Source organism: Dryobates pubescens, chromosome 19 (genome assembly GCF_014839835.1).
Source record: "Dryobates pubescens isolate bDryPub1 chromosome 19, bDryPub1.pri, whole genome shotgun sequence".
NCBI lineage: Eukaryota > Metazoa > Chordata > Aves > Piciformes > Picidae > Dryobates > Dryobates pubescens.
Window position 1 is genome coordinate 6,500,181 of NC_071630.1, and position 22,404 is coordinate 6,522,584.

General features: G+C 37.7%; 1 protein-coding gene across 2 annotated transcripts in view; it reads right to left on the reverse strand.

The window, feature by feature from the left end:
* Positions 1-22,404, reverse strand: part of WWOX (WW domain containing oxidoreductase) — a 519,864-nt gene that overhangs the window by 407,657 nt on the left and 89,803 nt on the right. For both annotated transcript variants that reach the window (XM_054170124.1, XM_054170125.1), the window contains exon 6: positions 8,583-8,671. In XM_054170124.1, the coding sequence (XP_054026099.1) occupies positions 8,583-8,671 (89 nt within the window). The remainder of the gene's footprint in view (positions 1-8,582; positions 8,672-22,404) is intronic.

Consider the following 22,404-nt stretch of genomic DNA (forward strand, 5'->3'; position numbering starts at 1 on the left):
ACTCAATTTCTTTATCCATTCAACCATTCAGCATTTCCATTCTGCACCCCTTTCCTTTTCTCAAGCTCTGGCACAATAAAAGAAGCACTTTGTCCCATTCCTTGCCGTGCCTTGCAAAGACATTTTGTTTTAAATCTCCCTGATGCTTAGGAGACAGCAGCAATGACCATATCCAGGAACAAGCAATTTTCATTCAGCAGCTCCAAAGGACATTCACTATCTTGAAGTGGACACACACATCTTTTTGCAAAATCCCAACAGCCATCATTATTTAGGCACACACAGAAGCAGTCACAAACAGCTGCAAAGAAACATTCATTTTTGCAATAACCATGGAATGATTTGTTGTTTCTGCATGGACTTCTAAATATAAGAATTTCACATGTACAAAGTAAGTACTTGTTAGAAAAAAAGAAAGCTACAACTCACAAGGAAGGTCAGTTACTACTTTTATTACACATTAGTGAGATTTCCCATTGAAAACAGTTAAGTCCTTGGAAAAATGTTTGGGGGACCACAGCTGATCCTTGAAACAATAAAACACTTCATGCATTTTGAACACTTCACTTGCCAGCGACAACTCCTTCCTCTGTTTTGCCTAGAGATATATAGAGCTGTAATAGAGTTCAGAAAGCCCCAAGCAGCTGCGTGCTGCCATTCAGACCTGAAAGATTCCACGTTGTGATAAAAATTAATGTACTTCAGCATCCTCTGGGATCTTTGGGTCCTTGGGAACACCTAATTAAGAAATACAACCTTTTTAGACTCTAACACAAATTTTTGGATTTGAAAATTGAAACACCCATGATATATGCATGGCCTGTCTAATGTTACCGTACACAAGTGCCAGAAGACTCTGCCTTCATGTGCTTTCATTATCTCCCACAGAAAGCCTTTAACTAAATAAACTAAATACATATTAATGTATATGTAATCAAATAGCTACTCCTGCCTTGTCAATTTTAGAAGACAACATCAATTAAACATACAGATCTTCTTAAAAACCATTAATATATAACACTGAAAAATCCTTGTTTAATTTGCAACAATATACATTATATTTAGAGATATTAAGTCATACATGTTTTACTTTCTTAGATGCTGAAAACAGCTGGTGCATCTTGGGGGAGCTTTGTAGGAAGACAGGGCCACAAGACTTTATGAGCCATCTATGACTCAGTTTAGACTTAGCCATAGACACATGGCTCAAAATGGGAACAAGAACAAGTGTGCTGAGCAGAAAGGCACTGGAGGGGTATCAAAGTTTCATCATTAGTTTACAGTGAAAAGAGTGCAAAGTGTCCAAAGACAAGCGGCAAGTTTGCAAATTTTACAGTTATAAAGTCAATAAAAGTACGTAGCAGACACCTGAAAAAGCCTTTCTGTTAGCAACATGTAAAAATACTGAATATTTTGATAAATGCAACTGTGTGTGAAGTTGTGGTGAACTGTCACCCTCACCTTTCTTTTAATATTGACTCTTACTTCATTAAAAAAAACCCTTCAGAGGCAGGAGATAATTCCACAATAAAGTAGATTAAATGAAAGGTGATCTGGTAAAAACATCATGATCTCTGCCTCCAGTAAAAGTGGGGAGGGGTTAAGCTTGAAAGATTTTTAATAAAAAAAATACTGGAAACACTTCTGGGATCCACATGACTTGATACCATTGTGGGGTAATTGGGTATGACAGCTTAAAAACGGAAGGAAGAAGGAAAAAAGAAGAGGGAAAAAGAATATACAGAAAGCCAGTCCCTAGGTTTTCATAAGGCAGGGTACCATCAAAAAGAGAACAACAACAAAGTCTCACCCTAATATTATTATGTATGTTTCAAATGCAGCCAGCCTTTGATCTTATTTAAATTTAAGATATGTGCTGTAACTTCTGAACTCTGCATGTTTCAATACTGCATTCAATGGGGATATTTTTGATACCTAAAAATGTACAGTGTTGTCCAGAAGTTTGTGCCTCGGTGGCACGGTCAGAATGCCAATTTTATTCTAAGCTGAGGAGACAAACATAATAGCTCAACTGTTGCTAGTTTTAATTTACACACACACACACACACACACACAGAAAAAGTCTTTCCATAAATGGCATGGAGTTACAGAATACAGAATTAACCAGGTTGGAAAAGACTTTCAACATCATCGTGTCCAACCTATCACCCAATCAACTAAACCATGGTACTAAGCGCCTCATCCGGTCTCTTTTTAAACACTTCCAGCGGTGTGAGAAAACAGGTTCAAACTTTGAGGCAACAGCAATAATCACTTCTGACAGATACATCTACTACAGAACTATGAAGCATATTGGCATAATAGCATACTAATAATTCATTTAAACCACATATTTTCTTTTCTTTTCTGGATCTTTTATAAGTTATGTGTGCAACAGCTTGCTAGACAGATCCCGCTTTTATATATGTATTTGTATGAATTTATCATGCAATGACTATGATTTCATTATGGTTAAACTGTAAATAAAAACCAACTTAACAGACCTGCAATATGTCAGTTATAATACATGAAAATGCAGAAAAAAGAACCAGTATTCTGGCATGAATTTTCAGCAGGCTCTGAAATCTTAATTGCACCCACAAGGTTTCAGAGCGCTTCTGCTTGCAGCATGAAAAATGGATGTACTCATAGAGTTTGAGGCCTCAGTTAAGAAAGCCAGCTGAAAAATCTGGCCCTCTCCATTTTGGACCTGATTAGGGAAATAAGAAGAGACTAATGTTCCAAATAGAGAATCATAATTCATAACTGCTGTCTTTGCCATATTTCTACACACAGCATAAGTGAATAAACTGTTAGCATATGCCAATTCTCACCACAAAATTGAAAAAAAAATAAAATCCAGTTTTAAAGTTCAGGAAAGTAACTGCAGTGAAAAATCTACATGTGGAGGGCCAATAATTATGAATTGCTGCTCCCAATTCAGAAAATTTCAAGTATTAACTGTGGGCAAACATTATTTTATATCTTTGAAGTAACCCAAGATTTTTCTGAATAATTTCTTTTTTCTTTCCTCAAACATTGAGAACATTAAATTGATGTCTTACTGTTTGGCTGAAGCTGAAGTGGCACTATGCACCACTCAGAACTAAATATGCACATAAAATTTCATCTAGAACTTTATTGCTTGCTGCTGCCTGCTAACAGTTGTGATCACAGAAGTATTTTTGTGCTGAGGATCAGGTAAATGCCATGATGGCATGATTGCAAATACTGACAACAAGAAACTATTTTGGAAATTCTAGAATCATAGAATTAGGATTGGTGTTTACATTCTGCCTTGGTTTGTGTAGTTTTTCCACAGAATCATAGAATGGCTCAGGTTGGAAGGGACCTCAGAGATCATCCACTCCAAACTCCCTGCCTTGGGCAGGGACATCTCTCAACTAGACTCAGCTGCTCAAAGCCTCATCCAACCTGGCCTTGAACACCTCCAGAGAAGAGGCAGCCACAACCTCCCTGGGCAACCTATTCCGGAGTCTCATCCCCCTTGTACTGAAGAACTTCTTCCTAAGATCCAGTCTAACCCTACTCTCCCTCAGCTTCAAACCACTCCCACTTACCCTATTCCTAGACACCCTCCAGCCTTCCTGTAAGATCCCTTCAGGTATTGGAAGGCAGCTCTAAGGTACCCCCTCAGCCTTCTGTTCTCTAGGCTGAACAACCCCAGTTCCCTCAGCCTACCCTCATAGAACTTAAACAGTAGTGCTGTCCCCCAATTAAAGTATGTGGGCAAAATATGTGATGATTATATTGGCAAACAGATGCCACAGTACCACAGCCACAAATCCATGGCCCTTCACAAATATCAAATCCTACAGACCCTGTACCATCAAACAGTGATGCTGACTAAATTTAAATGCTACAGTCACAGGAGTGCAGTCATTTTGTCTATAAAGTGGATTAATACCAACCATAATTCCTCACATTGTGCTCACTCAATGAAGAGGAGATACAATTCAGTGTTTTTTAGTTTCAGAAGCCTAATATGAAAGATTGGTTAGTCTGCCTCTCCCAACTCCACAAAAATCAGCTAATGCCAAATCCATCTTAGCTCAGAACATTATTATAAACAGATCATTTATTTGATTTTCTGTTAACAGAGATATTCAATCAACTGCCTGAGCTGGAAACTAGCATCAGGGAAAGGCTAGATGCAGATGAAAGCAGTAGCCTGAACAAACCTAGCCATTTAGGTGCACTGACACCACTTTTCCTACTCTCATCCTAACCATAGCACTGTCTTCACATGGAAGTGAGGTGGAGATCATTCGGCCCTGGCAGAAATCTCAAGTGGGGAACGTATCTCCAGACAACAAGTCAAATTAAAAGATAGCCAGAAATCACAGTTAAAAAAAACCATAAATAATTAAAATCAAATAAATAAACTCTCAAACTACAAAAGAACCTAAAATGAGTCACCATTACTGTAATCTAATGAACTGGATGTCTCTAAAGAACTTGTAATTCCTTTAGCCCTATCTTTTACCAAGTAAAACTTCTATTTTATACATAAGTCAGAGTGTGTTCAGGCTGTACTACAATGAAATAAGAGGTAGATCAAACAGCGAACAGGAACATTGTTTAATTCTGTCTTCTCCCACAGATGACTTTGGGAGATCCAACTAAGTTATCCTGTTTAGCTTACTCTGCCCACAGAATCTCTGTAACTGTGAGAGCAGGGAAAACTGGAAAGCACTTTTCTGCTTGTGAGGAAAGTTTGCATTCTGCTGCAAATACAGCAATGCAGGAGCTAAAATAATCTGCAAAACCCTTCTGCCCCAAAACTTGATTTGAAGCTGCATGGATAAAAAAGTCTTGCAAAGGGAAACAGCTCCATCAACTCAAGAGTATAGACAATGCAAACAATTTATTATTTTTTTTTCTGTGGGGATGAGAGATTTTGTAGAATATATTTATAGGAATACAGCATGATTTACCAGTGTTTATATATCCTGAGCCCAAGTTTTATCTGTGGACAAAGCTGCAACACCTAACAAACGCAAACAAGATTCCTGTCAAATCTCAGAAGCATGACAACTTGAGGATGAATCATCTAATTTTAACTTCCAAACAAGGAAGCTTTCTTAGCTCTTAAGAACTATTCCAATTTATATTAAATCTTTCTTTTCAGAGAAAATTTTAACCTCCTGTTTATTATTTATGTTTTTCTCAATACTCCCTCAAGTTGTGTCATTTGTTTTCTGCATGCAACTGGCCCCTGATAAATTCCTGATGAGCAGAGGATGACATTTCTTCATTCTTCACTTAGTTTTCACAGTCTCTCAGATTTTTCAAGCACATTCAAGAAGGCTTTTTTCCCTCTCTACAAGTTATTTAATTAAGGCAGCAGATTTACAGTCTCAGCAACTTTCCCTCTGCTCCTTGCAATCCCACCAACACCACCTTCCCAAGCTGCAACAGGGTTTGATGTTTCAACTCAGTGAAATTTAGAAATCCTTTTCCTGAAGTAGTTCCATTGTAGTTTTCCTATCTAGAAAGAGACCTGTGAAACACTCCTTGAGGACTCTTTTTCCTCTCAACCAGGGAAGAACAAGTTCCCAGGTTTTGATGTGACTAAGAGTACATCCTTACATCTGTTGACAAAAAACAGTACCTAGAGCCATGAAGTGTTTCAGAGCAGCACAATTTCAAAAGACAAAAAAATCTATTGATTGTTTTATAAAATTTCAGTTACTAGATCAGATGTCACCATGACCAACAGATCTGTAGAACACCAGAGTGTCTCAGAAAGCAATACCGGACCAGAGAAATTAAACAGACAATAAAACTATCCACACCTAGTAGCTTAAGATGGTGAGAAGAGAAGAGAAGAGAACAGAAGGATCAGGGGTGACCTCATTGCCCTCTACAACTACCTGAAAGGTGGTTGTAGACAGGAAGGGGTTGGTCTCTTCTCCCAGGCAACCAGCACCAGAACAAGAGGACACAGTCTCAAGCTGTGCCAGGGGAGGTTTAGACTCGAGGTGAGGAGAAAGTTCTTCACTGAGCGAGTCATTCGTCATTGGAATGGGCTGCCCAGGGAGGTGGTGGAGTCACCGTCCCTGGAGGTGTTCAAGGGGAGATTGGACGTGGCACTTGGTGCCATGGTCTAGTCGTGAGGTCTGTTGGGACAGGTTGGACTTGATGATCCTTGGGGTCTCTTCCAACCTTAGTTATACTGTGATACTGTGAGCACTGAATACTGAAAGGTCTCTTCACATAGCATGCTGTGAGAAATAAAAACACAGACCTTTATTAAAATTTCTCCTTCACACTTGGAATTTATTCTAATGTTTTTTACCAGAAACCAAGATCTATACAACTCAGAACTCAAATGACAGCTCTGTTTAGAAACAAACACTGTATTTGCTCATCCTGCTACTGTATTGTTTCTATGCCCATTAACAGGGCTTGTAGCTACCTCATGGGAACTGAAGAGCACATGCCTTCTCCTACATGTATGTGAGATCAGAGACACCAGGGCCCTTTAAGAAAGTTAGGCTGCTGGCTAACAGATTTGCCAAGGCATAAAGAACAAGGCTCAGCCTGTCATTGAAGCCTGTGAGATTTCCTTCCAATCCTCTTAAAGCTACTAATGCAAAGGAATCACTGATCTGACAAAAGCCTCTGGACACTATGGCAAAGCAAATAAAGAAAGAGACAAAAGTAGTTAGTGTACATTAGGGCTGGAAAACACATAGTGCTAGTATTGTAGTAATAGGATGCTTCTCACATAAAATTGCTTTTCTGACCATATCCAGACATAGCTAAATTACACAAAATCAGAGCCAGGAAGACCTAATAGGTCTTCCTGTCCACTCTCCTGCCAGTGCTGATGATTGTAAGATAAGTCTTCTGTATCTGTATCAGATAAAAGGTCTAATGCTATAGGCACTGTGTGGAGTCTGGTTTCCATCCAGCCTCAGACTTTAAACAAAATAAAACTGGGAAATTTGGTCAAAATCCCACAAGTCTCACAACAGATACAGACCTTAGACTTTTCTACAATGCTTGGAATAGCCCTGCCAGGCACAGATATATCTGAACACAGATCCAAGACAGAAATATTTGAAGGCTAGGCAGAGACTATAAATGCTGCCTATTACTACATGTTTTTTTTCCAAATAACATGAAAGCCAAACATTAGTAAAACCTGCCCATCACTGGCAAAGTAGCTTCACTGACCTACAATGGTAAAACAATGTATGCCAACAAAAGCAAACCAGGTCTTACTCATTCTGTATCTTTATTGATTCTGTAACCTCTCATTTTTAAAGTTTCCTGGCAAAAAAAAATTTGATTTAAGTATGTTGACTTCTAAGGATTTATAAACATGCATACCAAAAGGACTAGCTATGATAACCATGACATGATCTGCAAAACACAAATCAAACTAAAAGCTGCACTTGGAAGAAGAGTAGTTTTAACTTTTCACTACATCACACAGTTTTTGTAGCATATTGCAAGCACGAAGAAGCTAAATTCAAACACTCATTGTTCTTATGAAAGTGATTTAGTATTAAAGCAGCAATATTGCAAGTATTTGTCTTTCTATTTCAAGAAAGTTTTAATATATGAAGATGATATACAATAAGGAAATGTTGTTGCAAGGATTTTTGGCAGTAAAGGAACTCGTGTTAGAAGTCAGTTTTGACAATTCTTTGAATCTAAAAGACCTATAAGGACTAAATGTCATCTGTCTATCCATGTGAGATTTAGCTTTGGCAGTGTTTCAAAAGTGAAAAACTATTCTTTGTTATAGATTTTTCCTATGACAATGTATTTTCAAAGCTGTCTAACAGGCCATATTCTCTTGAGAAGTACAGTAAGATGTATATGTGTTACAGAACTAAGTTTGAATACTCACAAAATCAATGGGTCAAACTGTGGATAAAAGCACTAAGTGTGGAAATCATTGTCAAGAGCTAGCACTTAAAGATTTCAAATCATTTCTTCAATTCGGAGATTTATTGTTCTGCGCAAGCTAAATTAAACAAACCATTTGGAAGCTAACCTGATTATCTCCATATAAATTTGTCTGTTGTTAAGTGATGTCATTATCAGGCCCTCTCCCCCTCCTTTTTTTCTTTAATTTATTTTAAATTATGGATTAGTCCAGACACAGGCCTGGAAAAATGGAGCTTTCAGGCTCATAAGGCTATTTTATTTCAATCTTTTAAAAATAAAGAGAGAGAAGGTTAGAAGAGAAAGTAAGACAAGGAGCACACTAATTGATCATCCCTCTTCCAAACCACTGCAAAACTGATAAAAGTTGTTTGAATTGTTTTTGAGGCAGTTCCCTTTTGGCCTTTTTTTCAATAGCCACAGGGGTATCAAAGCTCATTTTAAAGCTGGGGCTACACATGGAATAATAAGAGATGTGTAATTCTTTTTTCTTAAGATTAAACAAATGATCTTGAATTCATATTAAAAAAAAAAAGTCCTGTGAAAAGCTTATTCACTAACTAGTTGCTGATCAGTCCAACCATGGTAAATTCTGCCAACTGTGCTCAGCTGATAAAGACATTAAAATAACACAAAATTATTTTCTAAGTACTTACACATTCTTGGATTTGAATGCTTCAGCAAAGTGCTGCACGCTCTGAAGTGAAGCAAGGTCTAAGGTCATTGCTTCTACCTTGGCTTTATGCTGGAACAAGAGAAAATATGAAAAAGGAAAAAAAAGATAAATAACAGCAAGTTTAGTTCACAGTATCATGTTACAGTAAATGTGTTATGAAACTTGTCCGATTCCCTTGTTTAACATTACAACCCCAAAGTGAACACAAATCATCAAAAGGAATGGAGGGCTACAACGTTTAGTGCCAAAAGTAGCATTGCAATTTTGCGGTTCTGCTAAAAACATACGCTATGTAACACATAGCTTCATATAATACAATCAATCCACACAAGGTGGTGTTAAGGTTAATATGGTGTCTTTTTTCTTCCATTTTGCTGGTAAAACTTATGTAACTTGTGGAATAAAAAGTGGAGTAAGCATTATGCTTAATGCAGGCCATTTTTTACATACCATACCAAGAGAAAAATACTCAGTAGATACTCTATAAAGAACAGCTAAATTCAAACTTGCAGACACTAATCCAAAACAATCTGTCTTGCACAGACAGTATAAAATAAGTACAGAAAATAACTGAGCAGCCTACACAGTTTTTCATACAGTGAGAGTTTTCCAGTGCATAATATTCCCTAAAGAAACAGTGTATGTAGTTAAAACCAGCTTTTCATTCAAAAGGACTTCAGTCCCACAAAATGACAGGCTAACCTGAAGGTGCTTACCTTAGGCGCCACCAAAACAACTCTTCTCAGTATTTTCAGCTTTAAGATCCCTGTTCCCATATCTTTTGAAACATTTACATTCCACATCTCAGAACAAAATGAACCAAAAGTCTGGTTTCATTGCAACCACTGAAGGGAAAGTCATCACACAATCAAGTGGATTGTGGTTCTTTCAAGCCACAGTTCTGAACCAGCATTCCTTTGACTGCAGCTGTGTGTCTGCAATGCAGCATCCAACTCTTGTCTTTAGTTCTTCCACAAACACTATGACCATCTGCATAACAGCAACAGTCCCAACATATAAGTCACATAGGTCTCCTAAGGAATTATGAACATGTGTATTTGTGCTCACCCTCACTTCTGGACTCGCTGCTGCCCAACACCACATGAACTGTCTGGTACAGAAAAGGAAAACCGCGAAACCCCAAACACAAACATGTCACCTTTCAGTCCACTTTGCTTTGCTTATTCAACAACAACAACAAAATTAGAGGGACACTCCCATGAAATTCCAACATGCTCCCTATGCCTAAGGGTCATGATTCAGACCTCATGTCAGCACTGCTACAAGAAAGAGTATGAAATAGGTGTAGATACAGTGCTGGTATGCAGTATTTGAGTGGAGAGATGATAGGAGCTTTATTAGCACCACGGTGCAACAGGGCATTTACTGTGATTCCAAGGTTATACTGTGAGTATTTCTGGAGGAGCAAAAAGGAAGCAGCATTCATACAACTATAGAAGGAAGCCAAGAAGACTGCTCCCATTGTCTCCCAAGTTCAAGCAACTAATCTGTTCTCTATGTTTCATTCTATTTGGCACTTTTCTCCCTACATCTGTTTTCTATTTTGCTAGCATCCATTTTGCCCACTGCAATTACCTTACAGGTTAGGTTTAAACAGAATGTCACTCAAATTCCTTTTTCCAGTCAGATTTATCAGGACAGCAAAATAAATACAACCAAAACTTCGATAGATTCAGCTCCCATAGGAAGTATCAATTGATGGAGTTTCAAAACGCTAAATCAGACCTTTTTAACATTTTTTTTTCACCTTCACAAGATGCACATCATTCTGGAATTCATTTTGCCCCACTGGGTAAATATTTTCTTCTGTTTGATGGCCAGAGACTGGAGAAAGACTTGTTGCCTTGCATTATGCAATAGAGCTCCATAACAACTTCTCTTCAGCTTTGCAGTTCAAAGCTGTTTGCTTAACAGAGAAGCAGTGTGCACAGTTGGGTTTATTTTGCTTCTGCTTTCCTCAGTTGAAACATTTCCCTGTCTCTCCCAAGTGTAAAAGGACAACAATGCTACAAATGGAGGGATATGAAGGGGGTAGAAAAAAATAGTCATCGAGTAGTTCAACAGACTGTACCACAAACTGTTAGCTACAGTCCTCTTGGGGACACAGATTCAAGTCCCCATGATTACACTCTGGTAATGCTTTTCCTCTTGGCTCCTGCCACTAGTTCCACAAACAGGAGAGTGGTGCCTGTGTATTTCAAATCCAAAAGAAAAGTATGCTGCCTCCAAACTACTTTAAGAAATAAAAACAGACTAGGATTGACCTGGATTTGTGGATTAACATATTGAAAATGTAAAAGTAAAAGTTTAAAAATCATAAATAAATTATGGAAAGTGATAAATGGTTGACGGTCAGATAGCAAATGCAAGCTGTAACAATGTTTCTTCTGCACCAGTTCTATTAACCATCTTTCTATTCATACTCCCATTTTCTTTAGCCAGTAAGATTATATATTCCAAACAATTTAACACCACATCGCTTTTCCTTCTTTTAGCTTTGATACACAGAAAAGGTGTTAGACAACATTTGTTAAAGAAATTCAGGACTCTAAGAATACCTGAAAATGGAAAAATTAAGACAAAAAACCCATGGGGTTAGTAAATTTTGCAATTGAATAAAACAACAAATGACATTTTTTATTATTTTTCCCCGCAACTTTCTCCCTGCTTTTCCATTTTTAAAGCCTGATGGTAGAAGTTTTTATTTCCTTCACAGATACACAAGGTACACACAGACTGCAGAGACACACATTTGCTGCTTTCTTCACAAGAGAAACTGGAACATGTGGCATCCAAAGCACTCAGCTTCTCAAGGCTTGCAAAAAGCCAAGCCTGGGTATTTTCTCCAAATGTAACTGGGAAGGCATCAGTTTGCATACCTTGAGCTTAGGTAAGTTCCCCAACTTTTCTGTTTCAGGTTCTCCCTTGTCAACTGAGACTCAAGCACCTCTCACTCCACAGAGGTATTTTGTAGGCCACCAATTCCATGTTGAGAACGTGACACGCTAAGCCTTTAGTATCAAATTATTTTCATTCCAAATTTTCCCACCCTCCCTTGCTTGTGAAAGCTGCTTTTAAAAGAGCTATGAATAAGGCAATACACTTGCAAGGTATGTTCTCAATAATGTAGCATCTCCAATCAACAACAAGTAGGTTTTTAGTTTGGTTTTTCACAGTAACAGTATTACCTTGGTCATGTTTTCTCTCCTTCTCTATAAGCCAGGACACACAATGGTGTTTGCAGAAAAAGAAAACATGGGGGGTTTTAAAACCAAAATTAAAACAAATTAAAGAAAACCAACAACTACAACAACAAGAAAAACAAAGACAAAAAAAACCCCATACATTTTTGCTAAAAGGCCTTGGAGCTGTAATTGTAATCCACAGTCAAAAGTGATTGTTAATGCTATGCTGCAAATCCTGATCTAATGTGTCATAATTGTATTATGCTGATGTCTCTCAGCATTTCACTTCACATACTTTCAGCACTGAATTATGCCTCATTTTATGTTTTGAAACCTTAAATGGGACTTGTCACTTTCCCAAATACAGAAGACAGTCTTCAAACTGACATCAGAAACTCAACACACTAGGGCATAAAACCCCAGAATTTTTATAATTAAATCCACAAATGATATTAATGTTCCCTCTACTACTTCATTTTCAATTACACCATATAAGGAGAAACTAAAACCCATAATGAGTGCAAAATAATTTAAAGAACTCATTGATAAATCACAGGACCATTACTAGCCAGTGCTGTTGAGAGCCTGTGAAAAATGAGCTGGTGCTCTTGCTGCAGATCCTGGGGACAAGGCTCAGACCAGCTTTGCACACTGGCTAAAAGTAGAACAGATAAAGAGGTAGACAGCCTTCCACTGTCCCCTGAAAGAGATCACAGATCAGCCTCCAAGATCAGCATCCAGAGCTGGACCATGCCCACAGAACGCTGGCAGAGCAGCTGTGCTCAGAGGAAGGTTTTGTGAGACACCAAACCTGATGGTAATGTGAGAAATGCTGATCTGGCAGGGGAAAAGGGTTCTAGGACAAGAATTAGCAGGGCTCATTCACAGAGCTTTAAACTAGAATTCGAAGGGGGATGGGGTTGTAGCTGGGTTTGCAGCAGTGGAGAAGTGCTCCAGTAGTTACTGCTTGAAAGAGTCCAACACAGAGCCACAAAGATGTTGAAGACCGTGGAACATTTCGCTTCTGAGGAAAGGCTGAGGAAACTGGGGCTCTTTAGCTTGCAGAAGAGGAGGCTGAGGGGTGACCTCATTCACATTTACAAAGATGTGAAGGGCAGTGTCAGTAGGGCAGAGCCAGGCATTTCTCAGTGATGTCCAATGATAGGACAAGGGGCAATGGGTGCAAACTGGAGCAGAGGAGGTTCCATGTAAGAGTATAGAAAAACATTTTCACTGTCAGGGTGACAGAGCTCTGGAACAGGCTGCCCAGAGGGGTTGTGGAGTCTCCTTCTCTGGAGACATTCCAAGCCTGCCTGGATGCATTCCTATGTGACCTACCCTAGGTGATCCTGCTCTGGCAAGGGAGTTGGGACTGGATGATCTTTTGAGGTGCCTTCCAACCCCTAAGATTCTGTGACCTTGTGCAAACAAGTCAGCTAGAACCAACTGAAACAGTGCTTTTGGGATGGAGCACACTTGTATTCCGTGAAGCAGTTCAAGGCACTGACTTGCTGTCTTTGAAGAAACAGATGAAGGTGGATCATTCTCTGGTTCCTAACAAGTCCTCCTCTAAACACAAGACAATAACATTTTGAAAAGTGCATAGAAAAAAACTTTATGTTTTACTTCACCATTTTATGCCCAGTTCTGAAAGCATTTTATCAGTACTTCCAGGTACGTTTCATTACTCTAAACACCAGTAGCAAACAGTTTAGTTTTGTAGGTAAGCTGCTCCTTATTGTAGTAAAAATATTAAAAATGCTTAAGTGCAATGGGTTCTATTTTGCACTCATGCTAGAAAAATGCTTATTGAGCCAGAAACTAACAAGAAAGTGAAAACATCCAGAAAGCAAGCAATTTCACTATATGCAATGTATTCACTTTACAGCTTAAAAACTGTTTAGAAATGAACACTGCATGGTAGAGTAGTTTGGCAGTAAACATGATTGTGCATTTGTGTCTTGGTATTGAAGAAGGAGCCTTTTTTCATAGTGAATTTTTCATTCAAATGTAAGTGATGATTTATGTTAAATATAGGTAAAGCACAGCTACATTTTCCTGAAGGATTGCAAGGAAGTGAAGAGCAGTACAATAAGTTGAAGCATAAAAGCTTTCTCTGTCATAATATTTATTATAATGGCATATAAAATAGCTGAAATAAATAATAGATGACTAAAAGTAAATTCATATGATAAAGAATCTTTCAGCAGACACCATTACTTCTGACTGCTCCAGTTTCATACAGAGTTGAAGAGTCTTAATAAATATGCTGTAGCCCCTGTCTCTCATGTAAGCACAAGTCACTTTGTAAGGGCCTACTTAAAATGTATCATAGTGGACACTGGATAATTCACTGGATAATTCGGCTTTCAAAAAGTACCATGCATGTATCTTTGATATTTAAAGGTCCTTAAGTCAAAACTGAACACAAAGCACAACAAAAAAAAAAATCTGATTTTGAGGAACTGAAAACAAAGAAGAATCTTGGTGATATCATCTTGGAATGCAAATAGTTCTGGTGTGCAGTGTGAGCAGCAGAAAATCTTCAGAGAAACAAGAATTTGGCATTGAAGCTGATGAAAAGCCTGTAGAGTTATCTTAAAATAGGTAAATAAAGAACCAAAACTCAGCATATGACAAGCAATGCCCATACACAGCCACACTGAGGACAAAGTAGAGTTTTAGAAGCACATCTGACAATTTGACACATAGCTTATGACAGTAAATAGCCAGTGCCATGCACTATTTATGGAGGCACCTAATAGGGAAAAAGGCTTTCACTCAAGATTAGGACTGCAAGTATTATTATCCCTAATGTAGGCAACATTTGGTACTTCATGCAAAACTGTATTTATGTAATGCCAGCTTCATCTTCTGGTGCACTTCTAGAGTACTGTGCAGCTACTTCTCATGGAACTGATTGGAGCAGACAAATTGTATTGCTTTAAGAGTAATCCAACATACATGCATCCAGGTGGGCTTTGAATATCTCCAGAGAAGGAGACTCCACAACCTCTCTGGGCAGCCTGTTCCAGGGCTCTGCCACCCTGACAGTTAAAAACTTTTACCTTATACTTACAGTATCACAGAATCACAGATACATTCAAGTTGGAAAAGCACCTCCTGTGCTCCAGCTTGCACCCATCTCCCCTTGTCCTACCACTGGACATCACTGAGAAGAGCCCGATGGAATATTTTTACACTAGTTGTCCTAGGTTTTCCTCATGCCCCCCCCCCCCAATATCAGCAATTCTTTCCAATTTTCTCTACCTTCACACAAAAGAAGAAGATACATGACACAAAACAGCTTCCTAAATATTAAATATTTTAATATCCTGTTTGCGACGTACAAGGAAATTGTGAAACATAAAGGATTTTCTTCCATTGGAAAGACATGTTTTTAGTATTATTTAGTTTCACTCTTTCCCAACATATTTTTTTTTTTTTCACCTGTCTTTTGGTTGTAATTCAGTGGTGCAAATTTTTCCACTGTTCATCTTGCTCAGTCCTGTCAAACATGTTTTCAGGCTGTGTGTGACCCCCTCTCCAAATCTGATTTTGTAAAGCCTGATTCTTTCTGCTTAAGTAAGTTATTCACAAAACCAGAATTCCTGCAGAGGTTGCCTTCTTTCAAGTCAAATGTACAGCACCTAATGGGTCAGCATAAGCCTGCAAATTGCTTAGACTACTGATAATCCCTGGACCTTTTGTCATGAAAACACGATATGAATAAAAATAAATAATAATATTTTATTATTATTTACATTATCATTATTTCCCTCCTTGCCTCTATCCCTTCTCCACAATATTTATGGATGCGTGGCAGAGAACAATGTTTATCCTTTTGGCATCATTACAATTTACAGCAGTAAGAGGCCTTTTCAGAGAAATCTGAAGCCCTCTAGCTACAGTAGGATTGTATTGTAAATCAGTGTCTTGAAGTTGGAGTGGCCGCTCCCCACACACGGTAGTCTAGAACAAACACCTGAATGGTTCAGCTCAAAAGCACAGAAGTCTGGGTCCTCCTTTAGCTAGAGATTCAGTATAAGGGCAACAAATGAGCCACTGAAATTCTGAAGATGAGAGATGTGGAAGAGTGATAAAGAAGACCTGGTATGAAGGAGTTCAGTTTCAGAGGATACCATACACCAAGTTGGCATTTGGTCCTCACATTTAAACAAATCACTATTCTTTGCAATATTTTAATTGACCTATAATTTAGTATCTATATCACAAATACAACGTGACTAAAATCTCTAGGTATACTTTGTCTGTTTAGCTTGGACGTGAAAGGGCTTTCTTGGCCATGCAGCAGTCATTTTAAATTCCCCAATACTTCCAAAACTCTCTCTCTTTCTATTAGTAAGTGCCCATGCACAAAAAGAAACATAAAATAGACTTATTAATTTCTTTGTGGCTGCTTCATTTTTTAGATTTTTATTTTATATATATAAATCCACTGTAATAAATAGCACAGCAATTTCACAGTTAACTCTTAGATCAATACCTCTGTAAATCTGGCCTTATTTATCTCCTCAAGGTAATTATAAAGGGGAAAGGAAAAACATCTGAATTTCTTTCTGAAATTAATATCTTCAGAGAAGTAAACTATGTCACAGCAATCCTAAATCATGCTTACTAAGAGTAGGAGAAGTCAGTCTCATAAGGACGTTTTCAGAGTTATTTATTCCTTAACCAGAGAGAACAAAAACACACACACACACACACACTATAGTTTGAGAATACTTCAATTTGTAGTCTCCAAATGTCCCTGATTTTTCCTGGATGCACATGGCTCCATCGCAGGCAGTACACATCTGCTTCAAGAACAAAAAATTACATGCATTTAAAAAACAAGAAAAAAGAGAGAGAAAATCTTCTGCAGGTTTTGGCAATGGACATTTGTTTAGCTCTTAATGTAATATGAACTGTGGGTATTTACTTGGGATCTTACATTTAGCTGGATGTGTGTAGATCACTTCTTTCTGTCTCCAAACACCCATTCCTATAAAGCTCATTTGAATTTATCTTGGAGAATCTCAAATAATCTTGGCAATATATTACATGTATACGGTTTACTATTCTAATAAACATATCTTTGTGTTTACAGAATAATCAAGGGAGCCTGGGAACATGCAACAGTATCTCAACTGTGAAGAGCCTCCTATTCAAATGCTCTCAATTCTTTTCATTCTGCAAGATTTGAAGTGATAGCAGAATATATTTTCAAAAACAGCAACAAGGCAAGCAGCAGTGGGATAATTTAGCAGCTACAGACTTTGTCTCAAATTTGGAGTTTTTAAGATTAAATAAAGCCACTTCATGTGTTGCTGAGAAATATGCAATATTGGAGGAAAAACAGGGTAACGGATTTGTTGGAATGGCAGAGGCTTGAGGGAGAAACAGCGTTTCTAAACAGACTAACCCAATAATACCCTTCCTGCAAAACAACATTATTGTTGGCAGTTATCCCCAAAATTAAAGATGTACAGCTACACAACGTACACACCAATGTATAAAACCTACAGCCAGGATTTCACATACAGTTTTTACACACCAAGGAAAAGTTTGCATCTCTGCTACAGCGGAGAAACAAGATGAGAAAAGCATGATGGTCAAAAGGGCAACAATGTTTAAGTAAATACAAAATGAACCCTTTTTCCCTGTTCTCTCATGATCCATAATCATAAGCTATGTTGTTGCCTGAAAGTGCAGACATGCACTGTGCAGTGCATTAATCCTTCAAACACTAACAGATGCTGGCAGGGATTTAGGCTGGAATGTATTTACAAAGTGACAAATTATGTTCCGTATTATACCGAGAGAGAAAGAGCACCCACAAATAGGCTGATAAATGTCAGCTGCAGTCACGACAAACGGTTTATTTTTATTATACTGTAACCACAAATGTTTTTTTGCAGGGAGGCCCAAAGATTTATTTGTTGCAGGGAAAAAAAAAACAAAAAAAAAACACAACAAGATTATATATGACACAAAGTAATAACTGTGAGATCACTGATGCTCTGGGCAGCTTGCCCTCCTGGAAGCTATGTTCAGATTGAAAAATGTTGCTTAAAAATGGTATGTGATATGACACAAAACAAATAGTTCATAAATCTGCATTGAAACAACAATAACTAATAATTAAAGACAGTCTCAGGACATGGCTTATACGAGTTACAAGGGAAAGCACACTATTTCCTGTAGTGGAATGTTGAAAATGAAGTAACAATGTTAAAATAAATCTTCTGAAATTGTTTTAGATTAAAAACAAAGTGCTATAATTGCTGGATGGAAGCAACATAGATTTTAGAAGCGCTGTATGAACATCTAGTGCAGCACAATTAATTGGCAGCATAGTGACGTCTGCAGGTTTAAAAATGCATTGCAGCTGGTATGAAGAATATCAAAAGTTGCCCATGGATTTCAGGTACAGTTCTGTCCCCCTACTCCTAACACTAGGAAAATACAAGCATTGATATGGTTTAAATCACCTTTGTAATCATGAGTAATTTTAGGATGCTTAACAGAAGTGCAAATAAACATATGAGACAAAGAAAGAAATTAAAGTGAATAATAAGCTATAGAAAGCATTTTAATTGGCAGTTCATGGCTGTCATCTCCTAGCTGTAAACAAGATAATGTAGGTAGCTCCAAAAAAAAAATAACCACATATACAAATTGTTTCTACAAGGGCTCACGTTTCCTAGCTAAAAGAGACACTGAGAATGGCCACGTTGTTATGTCTGTAATTTTAGAGAGTGAAATAAAAGGATAGAATCACATTAGTAAAGATTTCTTGCACAAAGAAGGGTTGTCAGGATCAGGTTCTTAATAGACACTCAATGCACACAATATAGACTTGAAGAAGAATATTAAGTCTTTCTGCATGCACAAGAAAATAGCAGACACATCTGAACAGTACTAGAATATGGAAAGCTGCCATTATGCCGCCTGATTTGTGATCACAAAAGAAGGCAGTTTTTCTGTACCACCTTCTTGAGTGACAAAGAAAATCTGAACAAAATAAACACAAAGGCTGGAGTTCAGATTCTGCACAACTGTGGCCCTTTTTGGGAGTCATTTTGTTCTACTTCTAATCAGAATATAGATATAAAACCAAACAAATAAGCAAAAATGTAATTCCAGAGTTGCCAAAAAAATTGAAGTCTAGATTGTGTATTTTACAGCTGTATAAAGTTGATGGTATTCAGACGTGGACAGGAGCAGTCATGAGGTTATGTCTCATAGTTTCAGCAATTAAACAAGTTTAAAATTACTTTAGTGCAAATATGAAGAAGCCTAAAGCCAAGTGTCTTATTTTAAAGCAGCATCAACAGGAAAAGTTTCGACATGTTCCGTTACCAAACAAACATGAATTTTCTGATAACATCTTGATCTCCAGATAACAGAAGTACTCCAGAAAATAATTGCCTCATGCTGCAATATAGCAGGGGACTTGACAGTCACCTCTCACTATAGTTCCTATAATACCTCTTTCCTAAATCAAACTTGCCAATGAACAATGTAGTGACAAGAATGGAGAACGTGCCTTAAAAATTCTTTTCTTGCAAGTATTTGAACGTACAGGATCACAGGATCTTAGGGGTTCGAAGGGACCTCTGGAGATCCTCAAATCCAACCCTCCTGCCAGAGTGAGGCCATAGAATATACTGTAGGTCACACAGGAACACATCCAGACAGGGCTGGAAAGTCTCCAGAGAAGGAGACTCCACAATCTCTCTGGGGAGCCTGTTCCAATGCTCTGTCACCCTTAAAGAAGTTCTTCCTCACGTTGAGGTGGAACTTCCTGTGCTGTAGTTGACGTCCATTGTACCTCATCCTATTACAGGGTACAAGTGAGAAGAGGCTGTCCCTTCCTTCCTGACACACAGCCCTCATCTTATACACATTTATACATGCATATACATACAATATATACATACAAAATATATGTATACATACAAAACATATGTATGCATATGTGTACAAAATATATATATACACACATACAAAAGAAGGAAGTGCTGCCATTGCAGCAAGTAAAGCATAATAACTTGGTTTTAACTTTAAATATTTGCTTGAAAAACAGTGTGCACCATTGATCTAAAAACCTTATAGATAAGAGGGAGAGGGAAATAAGGAAGGAAAATACCTATCCACGACTGCCCTTCCCCTTCATAAAAGAAGCAAAACCAAACACAAAGAACTGAGCATGAAGAGAAGCCACAGGCTACCTTTGTGAGTAACACTCTCTCCACTGGACAGAAAGATTTTTTGGATGTCTTCTGCATTCCTGTAACCACAAGTGTTAGTGACACATTTTAATGCACTCATTCAATTATTAAATTGATTTTAATGGATAGAGTTACATAGCCAAGGAACTGGTACATATTGTACCTTAAAATTTGGGGCTTTAAGCAAGTAGCTTAAAGGTAAATTCTAGCTTTACCTACCTGAACAGCTGAAAGAAATAGCAGCTCCTGTATATCTTACCCATATGCCACATGCAAAAAATGTAAAACATATTAAAAAAAATGAAAATGAAAATTTCCAAGCAGATGTTTATAAACAGAAGGTAACGGATAAAAACCCAAACACAATGCTGCATTATGTTACATGATTCACTGATGAACTCATTGGAACTACAGCAAAAAGCCCTTCTGGAAAACTTCCAGAAATTAAAAGGTGCAAACAAGCTGCCTAATACCCTTGCGTAGACTGAATTCTTATGAAGAAAATAAAGTTTATTGTCTGGAAACAGAGAAAGCATGAGGAAAGCACTAAAGCAATGGAGGTGAACAATTAGACAGATGTTCACTTAAGGAAATAAAGAGAACAGAAGAAGCCATCACTGAGGAATTTTACGAGAATACTGACAACTCTGCACCTCATCAAGGGCACTGGTAAAGTTAAAGCCACTGAAGCCATTTCTGCTCAACTCCACTATAACTGCTGACCTTGCAGAAGTCTGCATTTAGCAAATGTGGCTTAGGAAAATAGCATTATGCTTTTCACTTGACTATTTTTTCCCAAACTCCATCTATATACTGTAACTGTATATTTCAAGAAAATTAATTTCATTTCCTTGTATAATATTACATATACTCAGAATGGGTTTTTCTTAACTCTGCTCAGGTATGATGAAAACCTATATTTTAAAAAGCTTTTGTCATTTAAGCACAATTAAATGCTGCCAATTAGGTCTGATCTTAATGATCTTCATAGAAGTGTATATGTGAATGGGTGGAGTGGCTTTTGCTTAATGATTATAAACATTTCTAAAGTAGTCAGGTGTTTGCGTAAGACACAGTATGGAAATCTGGAAATGTTTTAGAATATACAATTTTTGGCATGTACTACTGAAAGAACAACGCCAAAAAAAGCATAATTTGGTGATAAAAGCACATTTTGGTCTTGTTGAGTAAAAATATATGGACACACATGCAGGTGAAAGGAGAAGGAATTAATAATGAGAGGTAAGATTTTTTTGGCAAGGACAGATGTCTTACTTTTCACTGCTCATGCCAGCTGAGGAACGAATGTAATTTGTCCCATAAAGATATCTTAACTGTATACCAAACTCTGTTTGGTATATGATAATACTTCCTGATTTTCAAAAGAAAAAAACAACATACAAACAATAACAAAAAGACCCCAACCTATCCTCCAAGTCTCAAGTGCATTACTGATTTCTCCTTCTCTTTTACCTACCTATGTGTTTTCAAACAGTAATGTGAAAGTAATCAGAAACTGCAGCTCAGTGCCACTAACACAACTATCACCACTTGCTTGGATTCAGTGGGCCACTTCCCACAGCATCCATCCACCTCTTTCTGAATTGTAGATAGAAATGTGATACTCATCACCTTAGTCACACAGGACAGGGTACACAAATATTGGAAGTGAACTCTCCAGTTATCCAACTGCCAGACAGCTCCCACCAGCATTGGAAACCAGACAGATCAAACTTGTTCTGTAATATCATCAGCATAAATTATTTGGGTATCAGGTTGTAGAGATAGGGAAGAAGTACTAATTAAAAGCTAAGTCCTTATCTAAATGCTGCTTGTACACAAAGGAAAAATAATCCTGTGAAGTAGATTTTTCTAGCATAGGGCTGGTTGTTAACAACACCAGAATGACTGTTTTGAGCATCAGCCACCAGTCCCACTTTCAAAAAGGGACAACTCATCCATTGCAAATGGTTTTGCAGTGTTTGCAAATACAACCAGTAGTTCACTCAGGTCTGCTGGGGGCAGCCTGCATATTTCCCACGCACTAATGTTTGAAAGTTCTCTGCAACTCGGGAGAAAGGCACAAGAAAATTTCATCATTCACATTTTAAATAATATAAAAGATGTGGAATGTGATTGATTTCACACTAGAGAGAATAGAAATTACAGTTATGGGGCAGGTTTTTCATGTACTGTAAGGTCAAGTAATAGTAAATAATTAATGAATTATGAAACAAATTTTCTGTAAGGCAACACATGAATTCTATTCAATAAGAGCTAAAAGTGTGGTTACACCAAAAAGCCATATAATACATCACAAAATGAAGAAAATGCATGATGCTGAGGAATAAAGAGGGGG